The sequence below is a fragment of the Leptodactylus fuscus genome, chromosome 5 (assembly GCF_031893055.1).
Source record: "Leptodactylus fuscus isolate aLepFus1 chromosome 5, aLepFus1.hap2, whole genome shotgun sequence".
NCBI lineage: Eukaryota > Metazoa > Chordata > Amphibia > Anura > Leptodactylidae > Leptodactylus > Leptodactylus fuscus.
Window position 1 is genome coordinate 214,536,193 of NC_134269.1, and position 23,415 is coordinate 214,559,607.

Sequence of the window (23,415 nt, forward strand, 5' to 3'; positions counted from 1 at the left end):
AGAGATTTACGTAATTATAGGAAGTGCAGGGTTTTTGCCCCCCGGCCACTTTCCAGAGTCACATCTACATTGCAGGATGACGCTTGTGCACAATTTGGGTGACACAATTTTACAGAACACTGCGGTACTTTGCTGGTGCCTGGGGTGGGAAGCGCAATATCACTTATCTGTAGCACAAATAACGTAGTCGGGCCACACTCCCTCTACATAAATAGCCTGGGCGATGTGGGCATGGTACCTGCCAAATCCACAATCTGAAAGTTAAAGAGAGTAAACCACAACCTGATGGTAATTAGACTGTATTATAAGGCGAGCCTTAAAACGATGGGGTGGGATTGTCTACAGTAAAAGCAGAAAAATCGGCGATCGAGCAAATTTCACGTTCGGGATCGGCTGGAAAATGATCGAAAATCGGATTTTAAAATCGATCCTAAAATCTCAAGATCGGCTCAACCCTACCCTTTCCCCTGACAGTACAGGGGTTTTGGGGGGGGGGGGGGGGGGGGGCGTACTACATGTACTTTTCTTGATTATACGTAGGGGACGTCCACTAGGCCTAGAGTAACGTTTCACCACAAACCCAGATCAGGGCAGAATATTTTTCTAGGAAATTGTATAAAATTTGCACAAAAATGTAAAAATGAAAATTTAAAAAATTGAAGACAACTTTATTTTTTTTAGGTGGATTTTAAACCAAATTTAAATTTTAGTTTAAAGTTTTTGGGGTTTTTTTTTTTTTTTTTTTTTCTTTAGCCTTCTTTACAAAAAAATTTTTATAAAGAGGAGAAACGAGTAAAAATCAGTTTGTAAAGTCCATAAGGTCAGGGAATTTATGATCGTCCGGCGTCGCAAGTTGGAAGGGGGTGTTTTCACTGTCTGCCGGTCTTCCCGTTCTCAATGGCGTCGGATCTGCGGAAAAATGGCAACCAATCAGAAAGAGGCGGGGCTTAAACAAATTTGCATTCCAAATAATATTTTTGGAATGGGGTAGCGTTAAAATTTTGCACAAAAAAAAAAAAAACAGAATTTTTTTTTTTTTCCTAAAGTTGGAAACCATCAACAAGCTGCTGACACATCTGGGTATTAGTCTATGTGGATAGCCATATATGAATACACAAGCCATAATTCATGTAGAAATACACACATGGCCAGACAACAGCACTCAGCCTGCTTGTTGATGGTTTCCAGGGAGCAAGAGATCCTTCTGTATACAAAGTAACAAGTGCAAAACAAGGGTAATGACAGCGAGCATGGGAGAGAGAGTCAGAGACAGCGTGCATGGGAGAAAAAGAGAGAGCCAGAAACAGTGTGCATGGAAGAGAGAGAGAGCCAGTGATAGCGTGCATGGGAGAGAAAGAGAGAGCCAGAGACAGCATGTATGGGAGAGAAAGAGAGAGCCAGAGACAGCGTGCATGGGAGAGAAAGAGAGAGACAGCATGCATGGGAGAGAAAGAGTCAGAGATAGCGTGTATGGTACAGGAAGAGAGAGCCAGAGACAGCATGTATGGGAGAGAAAGAGAGAGCCAGAGACAGCGTGCATGGGAGAGAAAGAGAGAGACAGAGACAGCGTGCATGGGAGAGAAAGAGAGAGCCAGAGACAGCGTGCATGGGAGAGAAAGAGAGAGACAGAGACAGCGTGCATGGGAGAGAAAGAGAGAGACAGAGACAGCGTGCATGGGAGAGAAAGAGAGAGACAGAGACAGCGTGCATGGGAGAGAAAGAGAGAGACAGAGACAGTGTTCATGGGAGAGAAAGAGAGAGCCAGAGACAGCGTTCATGGGAGAGAAAGAGAGCCAGAGACAGCGTGCATGGGAGAGAAAGAGAGCCAGAGACAGCGTTCATGGGAGAGAAAGAGAGCCAGAGACAGCGTGCATGGGAGAGAAAGAGAGAGCCAGAGACAGCGTTCATGGGAGAGAAAGAGAGAGCCAGAGACAGTGTGCATGGGAGAGAAAGAGTGCCAGAGACAGCGTTCATGGGAGAGAAAGAGAGAGCCAGAGACAGCGTTCATGGGAGAGAAAGAGAGCCAGAGACAGCGTGCATGGGAGAGAAAGAGAGAGCCAGAGACAGCGTTCATGGGAGAGAAAGAGAGCCAGAGACAGCGTGCATGGGAGAGAAAGCCAGAGACAGCGTGCATGGGAGAGAAAAAGAGCCAGAGACAGCGTGCATGAGAGAGGAAGAGAGAGCCAGAGACAGCGAGCATGGGAGAGGAAGAGAGAGCCAGAGACAGCGTGCATGGGAGAGAAAGAGAGTGCCAGAGACAGCGTGCATGGGAGAGAGAGCCAGAGACAGCGTGCATGGGAGAGGAAGAGAGAGTCAGAGACAACGTGCATGGGAGAGAAAGAGAGCCAGAGATAGCGTGCATGGGAGAGAAAGAGAGCCAGAGACAGCGTGCATGGGAGAGAAAGAGAGAGCCAGAGACAGCGTTCATGGGAGAGAAAGAGAGAGCCAGAGACAGCGTTCATGGGAGAGAAAGAGAGAGCCAGAGACCGCGTGCATGGGAGAGAAAGAGAGAGCCAGAGACAGCGTGCATAGGAGAGAAAGAGAGTGCCAGTGATAGCATGCATGGGAGAGAAAGAGAGAGCCAGAGACCGTGTGCGAGTAAGCAAGAAAGAGAGTCCCAGACAGAGCGTGAAAGCCATACAGAGAGTGAGTGTTTGTACACAAATCAGACAACAAAAGTGAGAATGTGAGCATCCATGAGTACAAAAATATCCCCCACATACCCATTACGGTGACACATCAGGTATTTTTGGATTAGCTCCATATACCCCTCCCCCCCCACCATGTAGTCTCCGCCCCTTACCCGTTCTCCTCCTTGAGGTGCTGGTATAGCTCCGCCTTGTTATTGACCGAGTTCACGCGTCCGATAAACTCCTGATGCTTCCGGGAATTTGCAGTGTTTATTCTATTGCTCCACAGAGACAGCAGAGACATGGGGCCTGCAGGGGACATTGCCAGGAAGAGTTGTCATGATGTGCAGCAATAAACCGAGACTAGTGGCGGCCCCCACCCACTATGGGGGCCGCCCCTGATTAATAGAGGGGTCCGCCTACGAACCCTAGTAGAGGACGCCATTAACCCAACTGACCTTTAGACTTCTCTACTGGTGCCACATCCTCCACCGCAATGTGAGGCTTCTTGTTGGGGGGCTCTGGCGAGTCGGGGGAGTCCTTGATCACCTCCGTCTCCATCACCTCCTCTTTTTCTCTGTCTATAGACGTTTTCATCCTACAACCGATGTCAGAGGTGTAATGAAGGCCGCGACGAAACACGGTGTTATCGGCCACCACGCTCATCGTACAACCAAAACCGCAGCCATGTTGCGACTTACCTCTCGGACTCTGACCACTTCTTGTCATGGTCGTAATCCTTCGCCGCTTTATCAGACTTCTCTTCCTTGTCTTCCCGCTTTCTGCCACGCTTCTTGCGTTCTTCCTCCTCGGGTGGTTTACTCCGGCAGGCCTGGAGACACTCCATCACCCGCTGGTGCTTGTCGGAGCTGTTGACGTGGGCCCGGACCAGAGTCTCCAGCTCATTCCACATTATCCGGTACTGCTCGTCCCTGGAAGGGTTAATGGGAGAAGAATCAGAATAACTCCCTCCAAACAAAGGAATCGGCCACTCAAGGGTATAAAGGGCGGAAATTTGTTAGTTTGGCATCCCCCGGCATGGCCCGAGACCTTGTGACTGCTACAGTACCAGAAAGTGCCATGTTTGCCGACAGTTTCCCCTCTCTCATTAAAAGACCGCCCTCTAACCGCTCTGACACACTGTAACAAACCATGCTGATAATACCTCTTCGGCCCTTTGCCCCTGGTCCCTGCAGTAGATATAGGGAGCGGGTCGTTCTTCCTCTCCATGTCCACCAGGTTGTAGATGGTTTTCTGACAGTTCAGGACGTCGTCTTCGGTGAGACTCTCCTTGACAATGACGTTGGCGAGAGGCACCACCTGCGGGGGAGCAGAAGGGGGTCACCACCATTCCTAATATTTTAAATACTGAACCCCTGGTATGACTTTAGCACAGACGCCCCTACTTACAGCTTGCATATTGAATATGGTGGTCTGGGAGATGATCATGGGCCAGTAGCGCGTATATCTCTCCAGCTGGCTCTTCGCCCTCTCCAGGGGGATCTCTACCGTGCCGTCCAGTTTATAGCGAGTGTCTAGGAAAGGCATGAGGCGGTTCTCTCTCATGAACTCCCCAAAATCCTAAAAGTAGAGGAGGAGTCAGTTATATATTATGATATAGGAGGTATCCAGAACTAGCCAGGAAAGAATAAATCATTCAAGGGAAAAAGATTTAGTTACATTTAATTTCAATTACATTTACATTACTTATCCTGTATTATACTCCAGAGCTGCGCTCACTATTCTGCTGGTGCAGTCACTGTGTACATACATTACATTACTTATCCTGTATTATACTCCAGAGCTGCGCTCACTATTCTGCTGGTGCAGTCACTGTGTACATACATTACATTACTTATCCTGTATTATACTCCAGAGCTGCGCTCACTATTCTGCTGGTACAGTCACTGTGTACATACATTACATTACTTATCCTGTATTATACTCCAGAGCTGCGCTCACTATTCTGCTGGTACAGTCACTGTGTACATACATTACATTACTTATCCTGTATTATACTCCAGAGCTGCGCTCACTATTCTGCTGGTACAGCCACTGTGTACATACATTACATTACTTATCCTGTATTATACTCCAGAGCTGCGCTCACTATTCTGCTGGTACAGTCACTGTGTACATACATTACATTACTTATCCTGTATTATACTCCAGAGCTGCGCTCACTATTCTGCTGGTACAGTCACTGTGTACATACATTACATTACTTATCCTGTATTATACTCCAGAGCTGCGCTCACTATTCTGCTGGTGCAGTCACTGTGTACATACATTACATTACTTATCCTGTATTATACTCCAGAGCTGCGCTCACTATTCTGCTGGTGCAGTCACTGTGTACATACATTACATTACTTATCCTGTATTATACTCCAGAGCTGCGCTCACTATTCTGCTGGTGCAGTCACTGTGTACATACATTACTTATCCTGTATTATACTCCAGGGCTGCACTCACTATTCTGCTGGTGCAGTCACTGTGTACATACCGTATTTTTCGGACTATAAGACGCACCTAGGTTTTAGAGGAGGAAAATAAGGAAAAAAAATTTTGAAGCAAAAAATGGTAAAATATTTAATATATGGGAGTTGTAGTTTTGCAACAGCTGCAAGGCCACATTGACAGGTGACCCTGCAACTGTACGGGGATGCATAGAGTGTTTTTTTTTGCGGGGCCAGCTGTACTTTTTAGTTATACCATTTTGGGGAATATCTATTGCTTAGATCACATTGTATTGAAAAAAACCCCGGTGGTTTATGATATACTAGCTGGTACCCACGACTTCGTCTGCAGTGATTGTAGCAGTGGGTATATACAGGCGCGGGTAAGGTTTTCGTACTGTGTATAAGGTCTGGGATATGAAATGTAAGTTTGTATCTTGTTTTTGCTGTAATTTAGAGAATACGTGAGACTTTTGTGTTGCAGTTACTTTGTATTTGAGCTGCTATATATACGGTGTTGTGAGAAACTTTACATAGTGACTTTGGGACAGAAGTATTTGAAGTTAACCCCTTCCCGTCGATGGCATTTTTTGATTTTGGTTTTTCATTTTTGACTCCCCTCCTTCTAAACCCCATAACTTTTTTATTTCTCCGCTCCCAGAGCCATATGAGGTCTTAATTTTTCTTGGGACAAATTTTTCTTCATGATGCCACCATTAATTATTCTATATAATGTACTGGGAAGCAGGGAAAAAATTCTGAATGGGGTGGATTTGACCAAAAAATGCATTTGTGCGACTTTCTTAGGGGCTTTGGTTTTACGGCGTTCACTATGCAACCAAAATGACCTGTCCCCTGTATTCTGTGTTTCGTTACGATTCCGGGGATACCAAATTTATATGGTTTTATTTACATTTTGACCCCTTAAAAAAATCCAAAACTGTGTTAAAACATTTTTTTTTGAAAAGTCGCCATATTCCGACAGTCGTAACTTTTGTATACGTCCGTGTAGGGGGATGTATAGGGCGTCTTTTTTTGCGAGGTCGGGTGTACTTTTTAGTTCTACAATTTTCGGGAAATGTTATTGCTTTGATCACTTTTTATTCAAATTCTTATCAGAATCAAAAGAGTGAAAAAACGGCGGTTTGGCACTTTTGACCATTTTTCCCGCTACGGCGTTTACCGAACAGGAAAAATATTTGTATAGCTTTGTAGAGCGGGCGATTTCCGACACAGGGATACCTAACATGTATGTGTTTCACAGTTTTTAACTACTTTTATATGTGTTCTAGGGAAAGGGGGGTGATTTGAATTTTTAATCCTTTTTATTTGTTTTTATATTTTTTTGTAGTTTTTTTTAAACTTTTTTTTTTGCATTTATTAGACCGCCTAGGGGTATTGACATGGGTGGGGGGTGTCGCGGATTGTCAGAGCGGTGGGGGTTGGCAAACATGGCTGCTCCGGAGCGTTAAAGAGCGCCTCCTGGAGTATCGTTAAGGTGAGGGGCAAAGTGGTAAAGTATATGTATATGTGATTGTGTGGGGTGAGGGGCGAGGCTGCAGAGGGCAATAGGAATTTTGTGGCTTGCTATGGTCCAAAGTGTGTGAGATTGCAGAGATGGTGGTGTGCGTTTGGGTTTTGTGGGGGTCCTGGCACAAACGTATGTGCGCTATTGTGACGAAAAGTAGCCTATTGCGCAATCGAGTGTAGTGACTATGTTTGTGGAAAATTTCAGCCAAATCGGTCGAGCGGGTTTTGCGTGATTAAGGAACAAACATCCGAACATCCAAACACACAAACCCACAAACATCCAAACTCACAAACTTTCACATTTATAATATTAATAGGATATATAAATATATATATATATATATATATATATATATATATATATATATATATATATATATATATATATATTTTTTTTTTTTATTTTATTTTATTTTCTAGGGACAGGAGGTGATTTAGAACTTTTATTTATATTTTTAAAGCTTTTTTTTTTTTTTACTATTTTATTCCCCCCCGGGTCACCCGCGGTCACTTGATTGCAAGTCCCATAGACGGCAATACAACTGTATTGCCATCTATGGGACATTCTGTCTATTAGTATTACGGCTGGTCATAGAGACCAGCCGCAATACTAATACAGCAGTGACAGGCCTGGGAGCCTCAGTAGGCTCCCGGCTGTCACCCGAACAGGTCGGCTCCTGCGATATCGCCGCGCAAGAGCCGGCCTGCAACTTCACAGGTACGGGGCCGGTGGGGACCGGCCCCGGGGGAGAAGGGGCCACCGATACTGACCCGGCATCCGCTGTACTAGAGAGGCGGATGCCGGGGAGGGATAGACGCTGGCACAGGTGCTGGGCCTGAGACATCGCTGCGCTCCACTGTCCTGCATGAAGCCAGCGGCGGGGGGACGGAGGAGCGGAATAGCATCGCCCCTGCCGCTGCTGGCTTCATGCAGGGCAGAGGAGCGCAACGATGTCTCAGGCCCCGGCGTCTATCCCTTGCCGGCATCCGTCTCTCTAGTACAGCGGATGCCAGGCGCCACATTCGGACTATAAGACGCACCCTTCTTTTCCCCCCAAATTTGGGGGAAAAAAAGTGTGTCTTATAGTCCGAAAAATACGGTACATTACATTACTTATCCTGTATTATACTCCAGAGCTGCGCTCACTATTCTGCTGGTGCAGTCACTGTGTACATACATTACATTACTTATCCTGTATTATACTCCAGAGCTGCACTCACTATTCTGCTGGTGCAGTCACTGTGTACATACATTACATTACTTATCCTGTATTATACTCCAGAGCTGCGCTCACTATTCTGCTGGTGCAGTCACTGTGTACATATATTACATTACTTATCCTGTATTATACTCCAGAGCTGCGCTCACTATTTTGCCGGTACAGTCACTGCGTACATACATTACATTACTTATCCTGTATTATACTCCAGAGCTGAACTCACTATTCTGCTGGTACAGTCACTGTGTACATACATTACATTACTTATCCTGTATTATACTCCAGAGCTGAACTCACTATTCTGCTGGTACAGTCACTGTGTACATACATTACATTACTTATCCTGTATTATACTCCAGAGCTGCACTCACTATTCTGCTGGTACAGTCACTGTGTACATACATTACATTACTTATCCTGTATTATACTCCAGAGCTGCGCTCACTATTCTGCTGGTACAGTCACTGTGTACATACATTACATTACTTATCCTGTATTATACTCCAGAGCTGCGCTCACTATTCTGCTGGTACAGTCACTGTGTACATACATTACATTACTTATCCTGTATTATACTCCAGAGCTGCGCTCACTATTCTGCTGGTGCAGTCACTGTGTACATACATTACAATTTCAGCCACTATACAATGCGCAGCGCCTCTTGCGTACCGTGATCCTATAATCGGTGACTCTCCCTCCGCAGCCCTCACTTATTGATGGAGGATCCTCCAGGATGGAGCGGGAGCTGCTCAGGACGTGCAGGAAGATTTCCCCTCCGTGACTGCTCAGCATGTGACTGATGACTTTAGATCCGGATTTTCGCGGCTGCTCCAGAAGCACCGACCGACCTGCAAGGAACGGAGTCATATAACGGCCCGTCCCTTTAACCTGACGCGTCCTAATAAACCACAAAGTATTCTGAGTTCTCACCATTTAACAAGAAGTTGGTTAGGCAGGATGACGGTCGGCTGTTCACGTCTACGGGGGAGATCCGGAAGGCTCCGGTACAATAATGCAACTCTATGGGGAGCGAGAGAGAAGACGGATTAGGTAACAGACCAAAGTATCAGGATTCTCATAGGTTGGCTTTCAGGAAGTCAAAACCCCGCCCCCGCTTAACTACCCAATAACTGATTGGCCAAGATTGGTCTCTGACAACTTCCCATCAGGTGATCTATTTTGACCAATCAGCTGAGAGAAAAGTCACTAAACGGTATTGCCCATACTGACCCACACTGTTCGTCCTCGGCGTGCACCATTTTAAAGTGACTGTGTCTTTAAGAGTGGCTTCTCGACTGTTACCGACATGTCCGTCCCCTGAGAAGCAAAAAAAAAAATCAGATCTAAAATTCCAGGGTCGAAGCAAAGGGGTTCGAGGATATTTCAAGCAGCACAGAGTATTTCAGGAAAGAAGACGTGTGAATATTTGATGCCAATGAAGGCCAGAAAGACGTCGTCATGGTGTGAGGAAGGAAATGGATACCAACAGGAGATCACAGGGAGAGAGAGAAGGGAAAGAGAAGAATCCACAGCAGCACAGAGTATTTCAGCAGAGGCGTTTGCTGATCTCATGGGAGGGGGGCAGATTGTACATACGGAAAAAGGATTGTACAGAATTATAATTGGTTCAGAGTGATCATGTGATGGGGTCAATGAAGGGAATGGAGCGAAAGAGAAGGGTCTTTCCAGCAGCACAGAGGATTTCAGCAAATTAGTGTACTCATGAGATAACGGCAGTGATGACAGAACATTGAGTCAGTAAATTATGTGAGCACAGATGAAAAGAGGACGGGGCATTATTCTGAGCAGCACAGAGCATTTCAGCATAGGAGTCTGCAGGAGGCAAAGACAGGTCCATTCCTTCACAGAGACAACATACCGCTTTTTATAAACTCTAAGTGCGCCTCCTTGTGGTGAAGAAGCTCCACATCGTAGTTAGCAGAAGTGTTGGCGTGTTGTTCTTCCTTGATGGAAACACAGAAAAGAGAGAAGGAATGAAAGAAAGACCTGAAAATCCGGAGGTCAAATCAGGAGAAGCTGTGCGGGTGACAAACGGAGATTAGACCAACAGCGCCCCATCATGGTAATAGGTTGGTATGGACAATAACACGGCTACCAGTCACTGCTACCTGGTATAGGGGAAAGTCTGGCTAAAATACAAAAACAAGCGAGTAGAATACAGAATGTAACTGAATAGGGAGCGCAGCTCTGGAGTATAATACAGGATAAGTAATATAATGTATGTACACAGTGACTGCACCAGCAGAATAGTGAGCGCAGCTCTGGAGTATAATACAGGATAAGTAATGTAATGTATGTACACAGTGACTGTACCAGCAGAATAGTGAGTGCAGCTCTGGAGTATAATACAGGATAAGTAATGTAATGTATGTACACAGTGACTGTACCAGCAGAATAGTGAGCGCAGCTCTGGAGTATAATACAGGATAAGTAATGTAATGTATGTACACAGTGACTGTACCAGCAGAATAGTGAGCGCAGCTCTGGAGTATAATACAGGATAAGTAATGTAATGTATGTACACAGTGACTGTACCTGCAGAATAGTGAGCTCAGCTCTGGAGTATAATACAGGATAAGTAATGTAATGTATGTACACAGTGACTGCACCAGCAGAATAGTGAGTGCAGCTCTGAAGGATAATACAGGATAAGTAATGTAATGTATGTACACAGTGACTGTACCAGCAGAATAGTGAGCGCAGCTCTGGGGTATAATACAGGATAAGTAATGTAATGTATGTACACAGTGACTGCACCAGCAGTATAGTGAGCGCAGCTCTGAAGGATAATACAGGATAAGTAATGTAATGTATGTACACAGTGACTGTACCAGCAGAATAGTGAGCGCAGCTCTGGAGTATAATACAGGAGAAGTAATGTAATGTATGTACACAGTGACTGCACCAGCAGAATAGTGAGCGCAGCTCTGGAGTATAATACAGGATAAGTAATGTATGTACACAGTGACTGTACCAGCAGAATAGTGAGCGCAGCTCTGGAGTATAATACAGGATAAGTAATGTAATGCATGTACACAGTGACTGCACCAGCAGAATAGTGAGTGCAGCTCTGGAGTATAATACAGGATAAGTAATGTAATGTATGTACACAGTGACTGCACCAGCAGAATAGTGAGCGCAGCTCTGGAGTATAATACAGGATAAGTAATGTAATGTATGTACACAGTGACTGCACCAGCAGAATATTGAGCGCAGCTCTGGAGTATAATACAGGATAAGTAATGTATGTACCAGCAGAATAGTGAGCGCAGCTCTGGAGTATAATACAGGATAAGTAATGTAATGTATGTACACAGTGACTGCACCAGCAGAATAGTGAGCGCAGCTCTGGAGTATAATACAGGATAAGTAATGTAATGTAAGTACACAGTGACTGTACCAGCAGAATAGTGAGCGCAGCTCTGGAGTATAATACAGGATAAGTAATGTAATGTAAGTACACGGTGACTGTACCAGCAGAATAGTGAGCACAGCTCTGGAGTATAATACAGGATAAGTAATGTAATGTATGTACACAGTGACTGTACCAGCAGAATAGTGAGCGCAGCTCTGGAGTATAATACAGGATAAGTAATGTAATGTATGTACACAGTGACTGTACCAGCAGAATAGTGAGCGCAGCTCTGGAGTATAATACAGGATAAGTAATGTAATGTATGTACACAGTGACTGCACCAGCAGAATAGTGAGCGCAGCTCTGGAGTATAATACAGGATAAGTAATGTAATGTATGTACACAGTGACTGCACCAGCAGAATAGTGAGCGCAGCTCTGGAGTATAATACAGGATAAGTAATGTAATGTATGTACACAGTGACTGCACCAGCAGAATAGTGAGCGCAGCTCTGGAGTATAATACAGGATAAGTAATGTAATGTATGTACACAGTGACTGCACCAGCAGAATATTGAGCGCAGCTCTGGAGTATAATACAGGATAAGTAATGTAATGTATGTACACAGTGACTGCACCAGCAGAATAGTGAGCGCAGCTCTGGAGTATAATACAGGATAAGTAATGTAATGTATGTACACAGTGACTGCACCAGCAGAATATTGAGCGCAGCTCTGGAGTATAATACAGGATAAGTAATGTAATGTATGTACACAGTGACTGCACCAGCAGAATAATGAGCGCAGCTCTGGAGTATAATACAGGATAAGTAATGTAATGGATGTACACAGTGACTGTACCAGCAGAATAGTGAGCGCAGCTCTGGAGTATAATACAGGATAAGTAATGTAATGTATGTACACAGTGACTGTACCAGCAGAATAGTGAGCGCAGCTCTGGAGTATAATACAGGATAAGTAATGTAATGTATGTACACAGTGACTGCACCAGCAGAATAATGAGCGCAGCTCTGGAGTATAATACAGGATAAGTAATGTAATGGATGTACACAGTGACTGTACCAGCAGAATAGTGAGCGCAGCTCTGGAGTATAATACAGGATAAGTAATGTAATGTATGTACACAGTGACTGTACCAGCAGAATAGTGAGCGCAGCTCTGGAGTATAATACAGGATAAGTAATGTAATGTATGTACACAGTGACTGCACCAGCAGAATAATGAGCGCAGCTCTGGAGTATGTAAAGTTAATCATTAGGCTCTACGTTTATTGCATTTCAGCCAGAATTTCCACATCTGAAGATAAAGTCAATGGTGAAGAATAAAATAGAAAGCATTTCACCCCAACATAAAATAAAACAACATATTAATCAGTCACACAGTTCATCTGCTCCAGAGAAAGCTGGGTGAGAAGTAACTATGATGCAGTTAGTTCGGTTCATTAGTCGCAGCTGTAATCCGCTCTATATAATATAGTTGTCTGAATGAGCCCTAAAGACAGGCCATCGATGCTAAATCTCTGTATTGGTTGTCACTCAGCTTTCCCAGAAACAGATAACTTGAGAAAGAAAACTTTAACCACTGACTCATCTTGTTATTTTATCTTAGGGGTAAATGCTCGCTCCTTCGCACAGTACAATATCACATTGCAACAAGGGGTATTATGGGTAAATTTATCGGTTTCATTAGTTTCCAAAAGGCGGCAAAGCCGGGAGACTCTGAGCGCAGGTTAGATCTCACCAGAGGTTACACAAGGTGGGAGAAAACGGGCAAAAAACACACGGAAAAGACACCACAGTACACATGGGGAGGGGTGGGGGGAGGAGAAGGACTTCTATGCAGCTACAACCCACGCAGCGAGGGATCGGGGGAAGGGGGGATTTTTGGTTTTTAATATATGTTTTTGTCATAGGCAGGAAGCCAGTTTTATCCGGCGACACAATCTAAGGGCTGATTTTGCTCGTACTGGAGAGAGGCGGTTTCCAAAATGTACTAACCTGATCACAGACACTGATTGTGGGCTAGTAAAAAACAGAAAAATATGATATGGAGAGGGAAAAAAATAACAAAAAAAAGCAACAAAAAAAACCAAAACAAAAGCAAAATAGTTTACGAAAGAAAATAAAAGAAGCAGAAGAGCGTCTGGAGGAGGGGGCCGGGGGGGTCTTACCTTCATGGGGATGTTGGTGATCGTGGTGGACGCCAGGTCGAAGTGGAGTTGTACCAGTTGGTTTAGTTTAGTGGAAAGATGTCTGCCGGCCCGGACACTGTGGACCTCACTGGTTAATACCGAGGACAGCTGCGGAGAACGGAGCACAGTGAGGAGGAGGGGGGGAGCAAACGTCTTAAAGGGGTGTGCCAGCCTTAATAATTGATAACCTATCTTTAGGATAGGTCATCCATTACGATCGGCGGCAGTGTGACACCCAGGACTCGTAGTGAATGCTACAAACCAAGCACAGCGCCGTAGGTCGTATAGTGGCTGTGCTTGGTATTGCAGCTCAATGCGACGCCTTGAATGGGACTGAGCTGGGAACCAATGACCATGATGTCTCATGGTCTGTAAAACTGAAGAGGCTTCCAAAAGTTTACGGCTAAAGTTAATTTTTAGCAAAGACGGACTGAAGGACTTACCTCTTTCTTGGGACGATCAGACACGAGGCTTTCGTCGCCGACCGGATACGTGTGGATTAGCACCAGCTCGCACTTCTGGATCTGCATGAGACTTAATAAGAGGGGGGTTATTAGTAATAGTCCCCTCTGGTCTGTACGAGGAAGGTAGGTGGGGGAGGGGAGGACTTACTGGTCTGACCCGGCCGCCAGCTTGTTGTGCTCATGTATGGTCTCACTGACACAGTCCTCCAACATCTGGACGTGACTGTCACTGCAAAGACAGATAGTGAGTACGATGAAAAATCCTCCCGCCCCGTGACAATGACCCCCAAATCCTGCGCCTTCCCTTCCCTCCCAATACACAGGGGCACAATGACACTGATCTACCCCCTCCCCAATACACAGGGGCACAATGACACTGATCTACCCCCTCCCCAATACACAGGGGCACAATGACACTGATCTACCCCCTCCCCAATACACAGGGCACAGTGACACTGATCTACCCCCTCCCAATACACAGGGGTACAGTGACACTGATCTACCCCCTCCCCAATACACAGGGCACAGTGACACTGATCTACCCCCTCCCAATACACAGGGGTACAGTGACACTGATCTACCCCCTCCCAATACACAGGGGCACAGTGACACTGATCTACCCCCTCCCCAATACACAGGGCACAGTGACACTGATCTACCCCCTCCCCAATACACAGGGCACAGTGACACTGATCTACCCCCTCCCAATACACAGGGGTACAGTGACACTGATCTACCCCCTCCCAATACACAGGGGTACAGAGACACTGATCTACCCCCTCCCCAATACACAGGGGCACAGTGACACTGATCTACCCCCTCCCCAATACACAGGGGCACAGTGACACTGATCTACCCCCTCCCCAATACACAGGGGCACAGTGACACTGATCTACCCCCTCCCCAATACACAGGGCACAGTGACACTGATCTGCCCCCTCCCCAATACACAGGGGCACAGTGACACTGATCTGCCCCCTCCGCAATACACAGGGGCACAGTGACACTGATCTGCCCCCTCCCCAATACACAGGGGCACAGTGACACTGATCTGCCCCCTCCCCAATACACAGGGGCACAGTGACACTGATCTACCCCCTCCCCAATACACAGGGCACAGTGACACTGATCTACCCCCTCCCCAATACACAGGGGCACAGTGACACTGATCTACCCCCTCCCCAATACACAGGGCACAGTGACACTGATCTACCCCCTCCCCAATACACAGGGGCACAGTGACACTGATCTGCCCCCTCCCCAATACACAGGGGCACAGTTACACTGATCTACCCCCTCCCCAATACACAGGGGTACAGTGACACTGATCTACCCCCTCCCCAATACACAGGGCACAGTGACACTGATCTACCCCATCCCCAATACACAGGGCACAGTGACACTGATCTACCCCCTCCCCAATACACAGGGGCACAGTGACACTGATCTACCCCCTCCCCAATACACAGGGGCACAGAGACACTGATCTACCCCCTCCCCAATACACAGGGGTACAGTGACACTGATCTACCCCCTCCCCAATACACAGGGCACAGTGACACTGATCTACCCCATCCCCAATACACAGGGGCACAGTGACACTGATCTACCCCCTCCCAATACACAGGGGTACAGTGACACTGATCTACCCCCTCCCCAATACACAGGGGCACAGAGACACTGATCTACCCCCTCCCCAATACACAGGGGTACAGTGACACTGATCTACCCCCTCCCCAATACACAGGGCACAGTGACACTGATCTACCCCCTCCCCAATACACAGGGGCACAGTGACACTGATCTACCCCCTCCCCAATACACAGGGGCACAGTGACACTGATCTGCCCCCTCCCCAATACACAGGGGCACAGTGACACTGATCTACCCCCTCCCCAATACACAGGGGCACAGTGACACTGATCTACCCCCTCCCCAATACACAGGGGCACAGTGACACTGATCTACCCCATCCCCAATACACAGGGGCACAGAGACACTGATCTACCCCCTCCCCAATACACAGGGGCACAGTGACACTGATCTACCCCCTCCCCAATACACAGGGGCACAGAGACACTGATCTACCCCCTCCCCAATACACAGGGGCACAATGACACTGATCTACCCCCTCCCCAATACACAGGGGCACAGTGACACTGATCTACCCCCTCCCCAATACACAGGGGCACAGTGACACTGATCTGCCCCCTCCCCAATACACAGGGGCACAGAGACACTGATCTACCCCCTCCCCAATACACAGGGGCACAGTGACACTGATCTACCCCCTCCCCAATACACAGGGGCACAGTGACACTGATCTACCCCCTCCCCAATACACAGGGGCACAGTGACACTGATCTACCCCATCCCCAATACACAGGGGCACAGTGACACTGATCTGCCCCCTCCCCAATACACAGGGGTACAGTGACACTGATCTACCCCCTCCCCAATACACAGGGGCACAGAGACACTGATCTACACCCTCCCCAATACACAGGGCACAGTGACACTGATCTGCCCCCTCCCCAATACACAGGGGTACAGTGACACTGATCTACCCCCTCCCCAATACACAGGGGCACAGTGACACTGATCTACCCCCTCCCCAATACACAGGGGCACAGTGACACTGATCCACCCCCTCCCCAATACACAGGGGCACAGAGACACTGATCTGCCCCCTCCCCAATACACAGGGGCACAGAGACACTGATCTACCCCCTCCCCAATACACAGGGGCACAGTGACACTGATCTACCCCCTCCCCAATACACAGGGGCACAGTGACACTGATCTGCCCCCTCCCCAATACACAGGGGCACAGAGACACTGATCTACCCCCTCCCCAATACACAGGGGTACAGTGACACTGATCTACCCCCTCCCCAATACACAGGGCACAGTGACACTGATCTACCCCCTCCCCAATACACAAGGGCACAGTGACACTGATCTACCCCCTCCCCAATACACAGGGGCACAGTGACACTGATCTGCCCCCTCCGCAATACACAGGGGTACAGTGACACTGATCTACCCCATCCCCAATACACAGGGGTACAGTGACACTGATCTACCCCCTCCCTAATACACAGGGGTACAGTGACACTGATCTACCCCCTCCCCAATACACAGGGCACAGTGACACTGATCTACCCCCTCCCCAATACACAGGGGCACAGTGACACTGATCTACCCCCTCCCCAATACACAGGGGCACAGTGACACTGATCTGCCCCCTCCGCAATACACAGGGGTACAGTGACACTGATCTACACCCTCCCTAATACACAGGGGTACAGTGACACTGATCTACCCCATCCCCAATACACAGGGGTACAGTGACACTGATCTACCCCCTCCCTAATACACAGGGGTACAGTGACACTGATCTACCCCATCCCCAATACACAGGGGCACAGTGACACTGATCTACCCCCTCCCTAATACACAGGGGTACAGTGACACTGATCTACCCCATCCCCAATACACAGGGGCACAGTGACACTGATCTGCCCCCTCCCCAATACACAGGGGTACAGTGACACCGATCTACCCGCTCCCCAATACACAGGGCACAGTGACACTGATCTACCCCCTCCCCAATACACAGGGGTACAGTGACACTGATCTACCCCCTCCCCAATACACAGGGCACAGTGACACTGATCTACCCCCTCCCCAATACACAGGGCACAGTGACACTGATCTACCCCCTCCCAATACACAGGGGTACAGTGACACTGATCTACCCCCTCCCCAATACACAGGGGTACAGTGACACTGATCTGCCCCCTCCCCAATACACAGGGGCACAATGAGACTGATCTACCCCCTCCCCAATACACAGGGGTACAGTGACACTGATCTACCCCCTCCCCAATACACAGGGGCACAGTGACACTGATCTACCCCCTCCCAATACACAGGGGCACAGAGACACTGATCTACCCCCTCCCCAATACACAGGGGCACAGTGACACTGATCTACCCCCTCCCCAATACACAGGGGTACAGTGACACTGATCTGCCCCCTCCCCAATACACAGGGGCACAGTGACACTGATCTACCCCCTCCCCAATACACAGGGGCACAGTGACACTGATCTACCCCCTCCCCAATACACAGGGCACAGTGACACTGATCTACCCCCTCCCCAATACACAGGGGCACAGTGACACTGATCTACCCCCTCCCCAATACACAGGGGTACAGTGACACTGATCTGCCCCCTCCCCAATACACAGGGGTACAGTGACACTGATCTACCCCCTCCCCAATACACAGGGGCACAGTGACACTGATCTACCCCCTCCCCAATACACAGGGGTACAGTGACACTGATCTGCCCCCTCCCCAATACACAGGGGTACAGTGACACTGATCTACCCCCTCCCCAATACACAGGGGCACAGAGACACTGATCTACACCCTCCCCAATACACAGGGCACAGTGACACTGATCTACCCCCTCCCCAATACACAGGGCACAGTGACACTGATCTACCCCCTCCCCAATACACAGGGCACAGTGACACTGATCTACCCCCTCCCCAATACACAGGGGCACAGTGACACTGATCTGCCCCCTCCCCAATACACAGGGGCACAGTGACACTGATCTACCCCCTCCCAATACACAGGGGCACAATGAGACTGATCTACACCCTCCCTAATACACAGGGGCACAGTGACACTGATCTACCCCCCTCCCCAATACACAGGGGCACAGTGACACTGATCTACCCCCTCCCCAATACACAGGGGCACAGTGACACTGATCTACCCCCTCCCAATATAAATACAAAGTGACACGGACCTGCCTGTCCCCATTAAAGGTCACTGTATCCCGATTTTCTTTGAGGTCGGGGTCCCCACCTAAATGACCCCCATGAGTCCTCCGGGCCACTCTATAACGGGGGTTGTACCTCTTGGCGTTGGTCAGACAGATGATCCTCCCTCTGTTCGCCACGCGCTCTGCGTTCTCCATCAGGGTGGTCCGCGACTCGTGCTGATGATCTGTAATTTTACATAAAGCTTCTACGGCGGCCACCAGTCCATGTAGGATGCTGCAGCACTCGGGGTCCGCGCGGGGGTTTGGGGGCCCGATAGTGGCTAAGGCCGCCATTAACTGAGGAGGCAGAAAAAGATCAAGTCAGTCCCAAGGGGTCTGTGTATAATCGTGCGGGAGCGTAATAACACGAGCGGCGGATATCACTCTGTTACCCACAGCAAACAATCATAGAGCATCTTTTGATTCCTATCTTGATAAATGAAAGCCGTGTTGTGATTGGTCGCTATAAGGCAACAAACGCAGGCGGAGAACTGAAACTGAAAGTAAATGAGTGCTTGTTGCTGTTCAGGAATATGGGGGCTCCACGTACCCGTCTGAATGGGGTGGAGGTTGCACTGCTGCTCCATTCTTCTCTAAGGCGGCCAAGGATAGCGCACTAATATCTCTGGCAGTCCTACTGAGAGGAATGGAGCCGCAACGTACCTGCGCTCCTTTCAGATGGAGGGGGCGAGACCGTCATATTCCCACTGTCCAAATCATAAGGGGCGCCAATGGTCGGACCACCACTGATCAGACACTTATCTGCTTTCCTCTGGATAGGTAATAAGTAGAAACTAGGTCAATGACCAAGAGTAACCTCCTGAGTCACGGGCCGGTCTACATTGGACGCTCTCGGTCAATGACAAGGCCGCCATTTTGAGCCATTCATCCGAAAAGAATTCCAAAAGATTTAGATAGACCAAAATCGGAAAACATGGCCTGAACTGGATCTGTGTTGAATCGATTGGTTCACCCTAAGCCCCGATGTGTTCGGTGTCCTCACCTCCTGCAGGTTCTGATCCTCCTGACTCCACGAGTTCAATATCCGCGAGCCAGAATCGCTGACGATGAAATTCACCTGGAAATGACAAACGTATCATTTGAAGTTCGGCGCGACTGCCAATCTATTGTTCTGTTCATACACGCAGTATACGGTGATATTAACCCCGACATGGCCTGGCCAGTTTGGCTGAATCTTTTACATTTTCGCACGAACTTTTTGTGTTTTTATTTACGGATAAGTTTGCATACGGAGTTTTTTTTCTTATGCAGGAGAAATTAGATTATTTGCCAAAGCTATGTGGAATGCCTGACCTATGACTGATATATATATATATATATATATATATATATACTCTACAAAGGGAACCTGTCAGGATGATTTGGGACAACAAACTTCCTTATGTAACTGTGTTTTACTGTCCCAGATAGCCCTGTTGTCACACCGTTCATACCTGCAGTGAAAAACACAAACCTTTACAGTTACATAGAGATGAATCTCATCAGATTCCTCTCTGATTCTTCCAGAGCCTTGCGGTTGTTCATGGAAGCGCACCTCAGTTTCACTACACGACCCAGTACATGCGCAATAACGTTGAGGTGTACTGCTTTGGATTCGGTGTCATCACTGGTCTAGAAGATCCTATAGGTGGTTTAGTGTCCAGAATAGACCTGACAGGTTCCCTTTAAAGACAGTTCTTGCTACACTAGGTTTCCAACACGGCGAATGAGGAAGAGACAAGTGACCATTCTGTCCATCAGCAGCTTTAAATGTACTGTATCATTCAAAGTTTCCCGTGCCATGTGCAGATGGATAGACTGCTCACTTACAGTACATTGAAAGCTACTGATGGAGGTGTATCATTCATCTTCTAGTTTCCCGTGCCATGTGCAGATGGACAGACTGCTCACTTACAGTACATTGAAAGCTACTGATGGAGGTGTATCATTCATCTTCTAGTTTCCCGTGCCATGTGCAGATGGACAGACTGCTCACTTACAGTACATTGAAAGCTACTGATGGAGGTGTATCATTCATCTTCTAGTTTCCCGTGCCATGTGCAGATGGACAGACTGCTCACTTACAGTACATTGAAAGCTACTGATGGAGGTGTAAGTGAGCAGTCTGTCCATCTGCACGTGGCACGGGAAACTAGAAGATGAATGATACACCTCCATCAGTAGCTTTCAATGTACTGTATCATTCATCCTCTAGTTTCCCGTGCCACGTGCAGATGGACAGACTGCTTACTTACACCTCCATCAGTAGCTTTCATTGAACTCTTATTATTCATCTTCTAGTTTTCCGTGTTATGTACAAGGCAAGTCAATGGAGGTCGCAGATGGACAGACTGCTCACATCAACCTCCATCAGCTTGTAGTAGAGCAGGACAGCAGCCCAGAGCTCAGATAATATACAAATATATAACCTGCAGAATGGTTAAAGCACTTTACAAGGATAAAGTTATGGGCTTGAAAGTGCTAGAAGCTTGCTATGCTAGCAGAGGTGTAGCTTCAAGCACCTGGACCCTAATGTCAAATTTCTATGATGGCCCTACATTTACAGCCTCTTGTATGACAGATGAAGAGTTAGGACACCACTGCCTCCTGGGCCTAGAGATGACTACAACCCTCTGCACCCCGAACAGCTAGTCCGCCATCACAGGGGATCCTTACCAGCTTCCTGAATGGAAATATATCATACATGATCCTGCAGTATTCCATAGACGCCTCCACCGCACACGTCCATAGAGATTTAGAGATGGGCGCCAGCGGGATGATTCCTTGGGTGCGGTTTTTCGTCAGCATATCAAACTCCACATGTTGCCTGCAGGATTCTGCCATGTACGGGCAGTGGTCCACCACAAACACCGTCTTGTGAGACTCCGAAAACATCTTCATCTTGTCCCCTAAGGAAGAAGGAGATTTACTATTATAACCTGACCCTAAATTGATGTTGTATTGTAGGTCTGGTCTGGAGTGCGGCCATATGGGCTCGCTCTCAAGTTATCTAAGAACCTGTACAAAACTGGAAGCTTCTCCTGGGATCTCCAGAAATGATTGAGGTTCTTGGGGAATTTTGGCAACCCCCAAAATAGCAAAATTAACAAAAGCAGCAAAACTAAGGCACAGTTCACATCTGTGTGCAAGTCATTCCGTTCCCTTCTTCTGCAAGCAGAACTTTTCTCTCTGCATTTTTCGTGCGGAAACCACACAGACCCCGAACCTATGGGGTTCGTGGGTTTCCTAAGGTAACCACTTTTTTAAGCAGATTAAGTATCCGTTCGGTGGGGGGACGGCCCCCAAGCGGACGCCCCGAACGGAAACCCATGCACAGATGTCAACCAGCCTTAATTTGTCTACTTCTCAGCTGTTCGGGTCTCTTTGTAGCAATGGTGTGCCTGACTACCCCACATCACTATGTAAGATGCTCGCATGGGGGTGTCACAGACATCATTGCCGCTGCAGTAGCCCACGGACTGGTAGGAAGCCTCGGAGTGGCAGAGGGTGGTTTAGGCGAGATCTGCACCTTTCATTATTTTACCATCTGCCTTTAGCTACATTCTTGGGGTTCTCAGCCGTTGCTTTGTATCTGTATTACGGTAAGCTGGATCAAAAACAGTAAGGCTACGGCAAACAGCAGTGAAATTATTGAGTCCTGAAAAAGTAACAATATTACTAGTCATTCAGGTCTACAGGAAAGCTGGGTGACAACCAATACTACACTGTTATAGCTTTATAAGGTAGAAGGAACAAATCACAAAACTTTCCCAGACTCCTGGAATCTGAATAATTGTGGCAGCCAGCATTCCTAGAAACTGAGAAACCTGGGGGGGAAATGGCAAGTGTCAGGGGGCAGAATAGTAGTGGTACCAGGTCACGCAAGGCCAGATCATATATATATATATATATATATATATATATATATATATATATATATATATATATCGATGGAGAGAGATCTATAGATAGATACTGTATGGGATAGAAGGATATAAAGATATGAGTGAGATAGATAGATAGATAGGAGATAGATAGATAGATAGATAGATAGATAGATAGGAGATAGATAGATAGATAGGAGATAGATAGATAGATAGATAGATAGATAGATAGATAGGAGATAGATAGATAGATAGATAGATAGATAGATAGATAGGAGATAGATAGATAGATAGGAGATAGATAGATAGATAGATAGATAGATAGGAGATAGATAGATAGATAGATAGATAGGAGATAGATAGATAGATAGATAGATAGATAGATAGATAGGAGATAGATAGATAGATAGATAGATAGATAGATAGATAGATAGATACAATAGATGAGACGACAATGAACAAATATTCTACAATTAACCAAAAGTTGCTACAATGTGACAAACAGTAAATAGCCAGTAATAAGCTATGGGAGAGGTTTCTATTCCATCACCTGCTGCTCGGGCTGTGATACTGGACAGAGCAGGGTCACATCCTATGACACGGCACACACTCGGTGGTTTTCTTCATGTCTCCTTACTAGACCTCCGCAGTGTCAGCCCCGCACGCTGCCGCCGTGTATCCCCCTCTCTCTCTGGGCGCTCTCACAGGCCAGCGCCGGCTACAGCCTCCATAGATGGCGCCTTTGCGATTTGATCTTTTCTGGTCCTGTCAGCTCGCCGTACATGTTATTACGTCACT

At 47.2% G+C, this 23,415-nt stretch overlaps 1 protein-coding gene across 2 annotated transcripts; it reads right to left on the reverse strand.

Annotated features, from left to right (window-relative positions):
- Positions 1-677: 677 nt before the first annotated feature.
- On the reverse strand, positions 678-23,397 carry INTS13 (integrator complex subunit 13). Of its 2 annotated transcripts, XM_075275265.1 has the most exons (18): positions 23,168-23,397; positions 21,410-21,642; positions 19,737-19,811; positions 18,828-19,030; positions 14,038-14,118; positions 13,869-13,959; positions 13,405-13,533; positions 13,232-13,255; positions 9,719-9,803; positions 9,070-9,156; positions 8,770-8,859; positions 8,509-8,687; positions 4,041-4,211; positions 3,796-3,950; positions 3,332-3,562; positions 3,089-3,228; positions 2,804-2,939; positions 678-909 (listed from the first exon to the last, which is right to left on the reverse strand). In XM_075275265.1, the coding sequence occupies exons 2-18, from the start codon at positions 21,632-21,634 to the stop codon at positions 870-872; spliced, it is 2,142 nt and encodes a 713-aa protein (XP_075131366.1). In that variant the 5' UTR covers positions 21,635-21,642; positions 23,168-23,397; the 3' UTR covers positions 678-869. The 2 variants fall into 2 exon arrangements, with proteins under 2 accessions (XP_075131366.1, XP_075131367.1); XM_075275266.1 differs by lacking the exon at positions 13,232-13,255 and having other exon boundaries at positions 23,168-23,396.
- Positions 23,398-23,415: the final 18 nt, after the last annotated feature.

Excerpts from the sequence above, each read along its gene's own strand:
- INTS13 (XM_075275265.1), bottom strand. The coding sequence starts at position 21,634 with ATGAAGATGTTTTCGGAGTCTCACAAGACGGTGTTTGTGGTGGACCAC. Across the intron at positions 19,031-19,736 it reads AGGATCAGAACCTGCAGGAG|TTAATGGCGGCCTTAGCCAC; the intron begins GTGAGGACACCG and ends CTGCCTCCTCAG. Across the intron at positions 3,951-4,040 it reads CCATATTCAATATGCAAGCT|GTGGTGCCTCTCGCCAACGT; the intron begins GTAAGTAGGGGC and ends GCTCCCCCGCAG.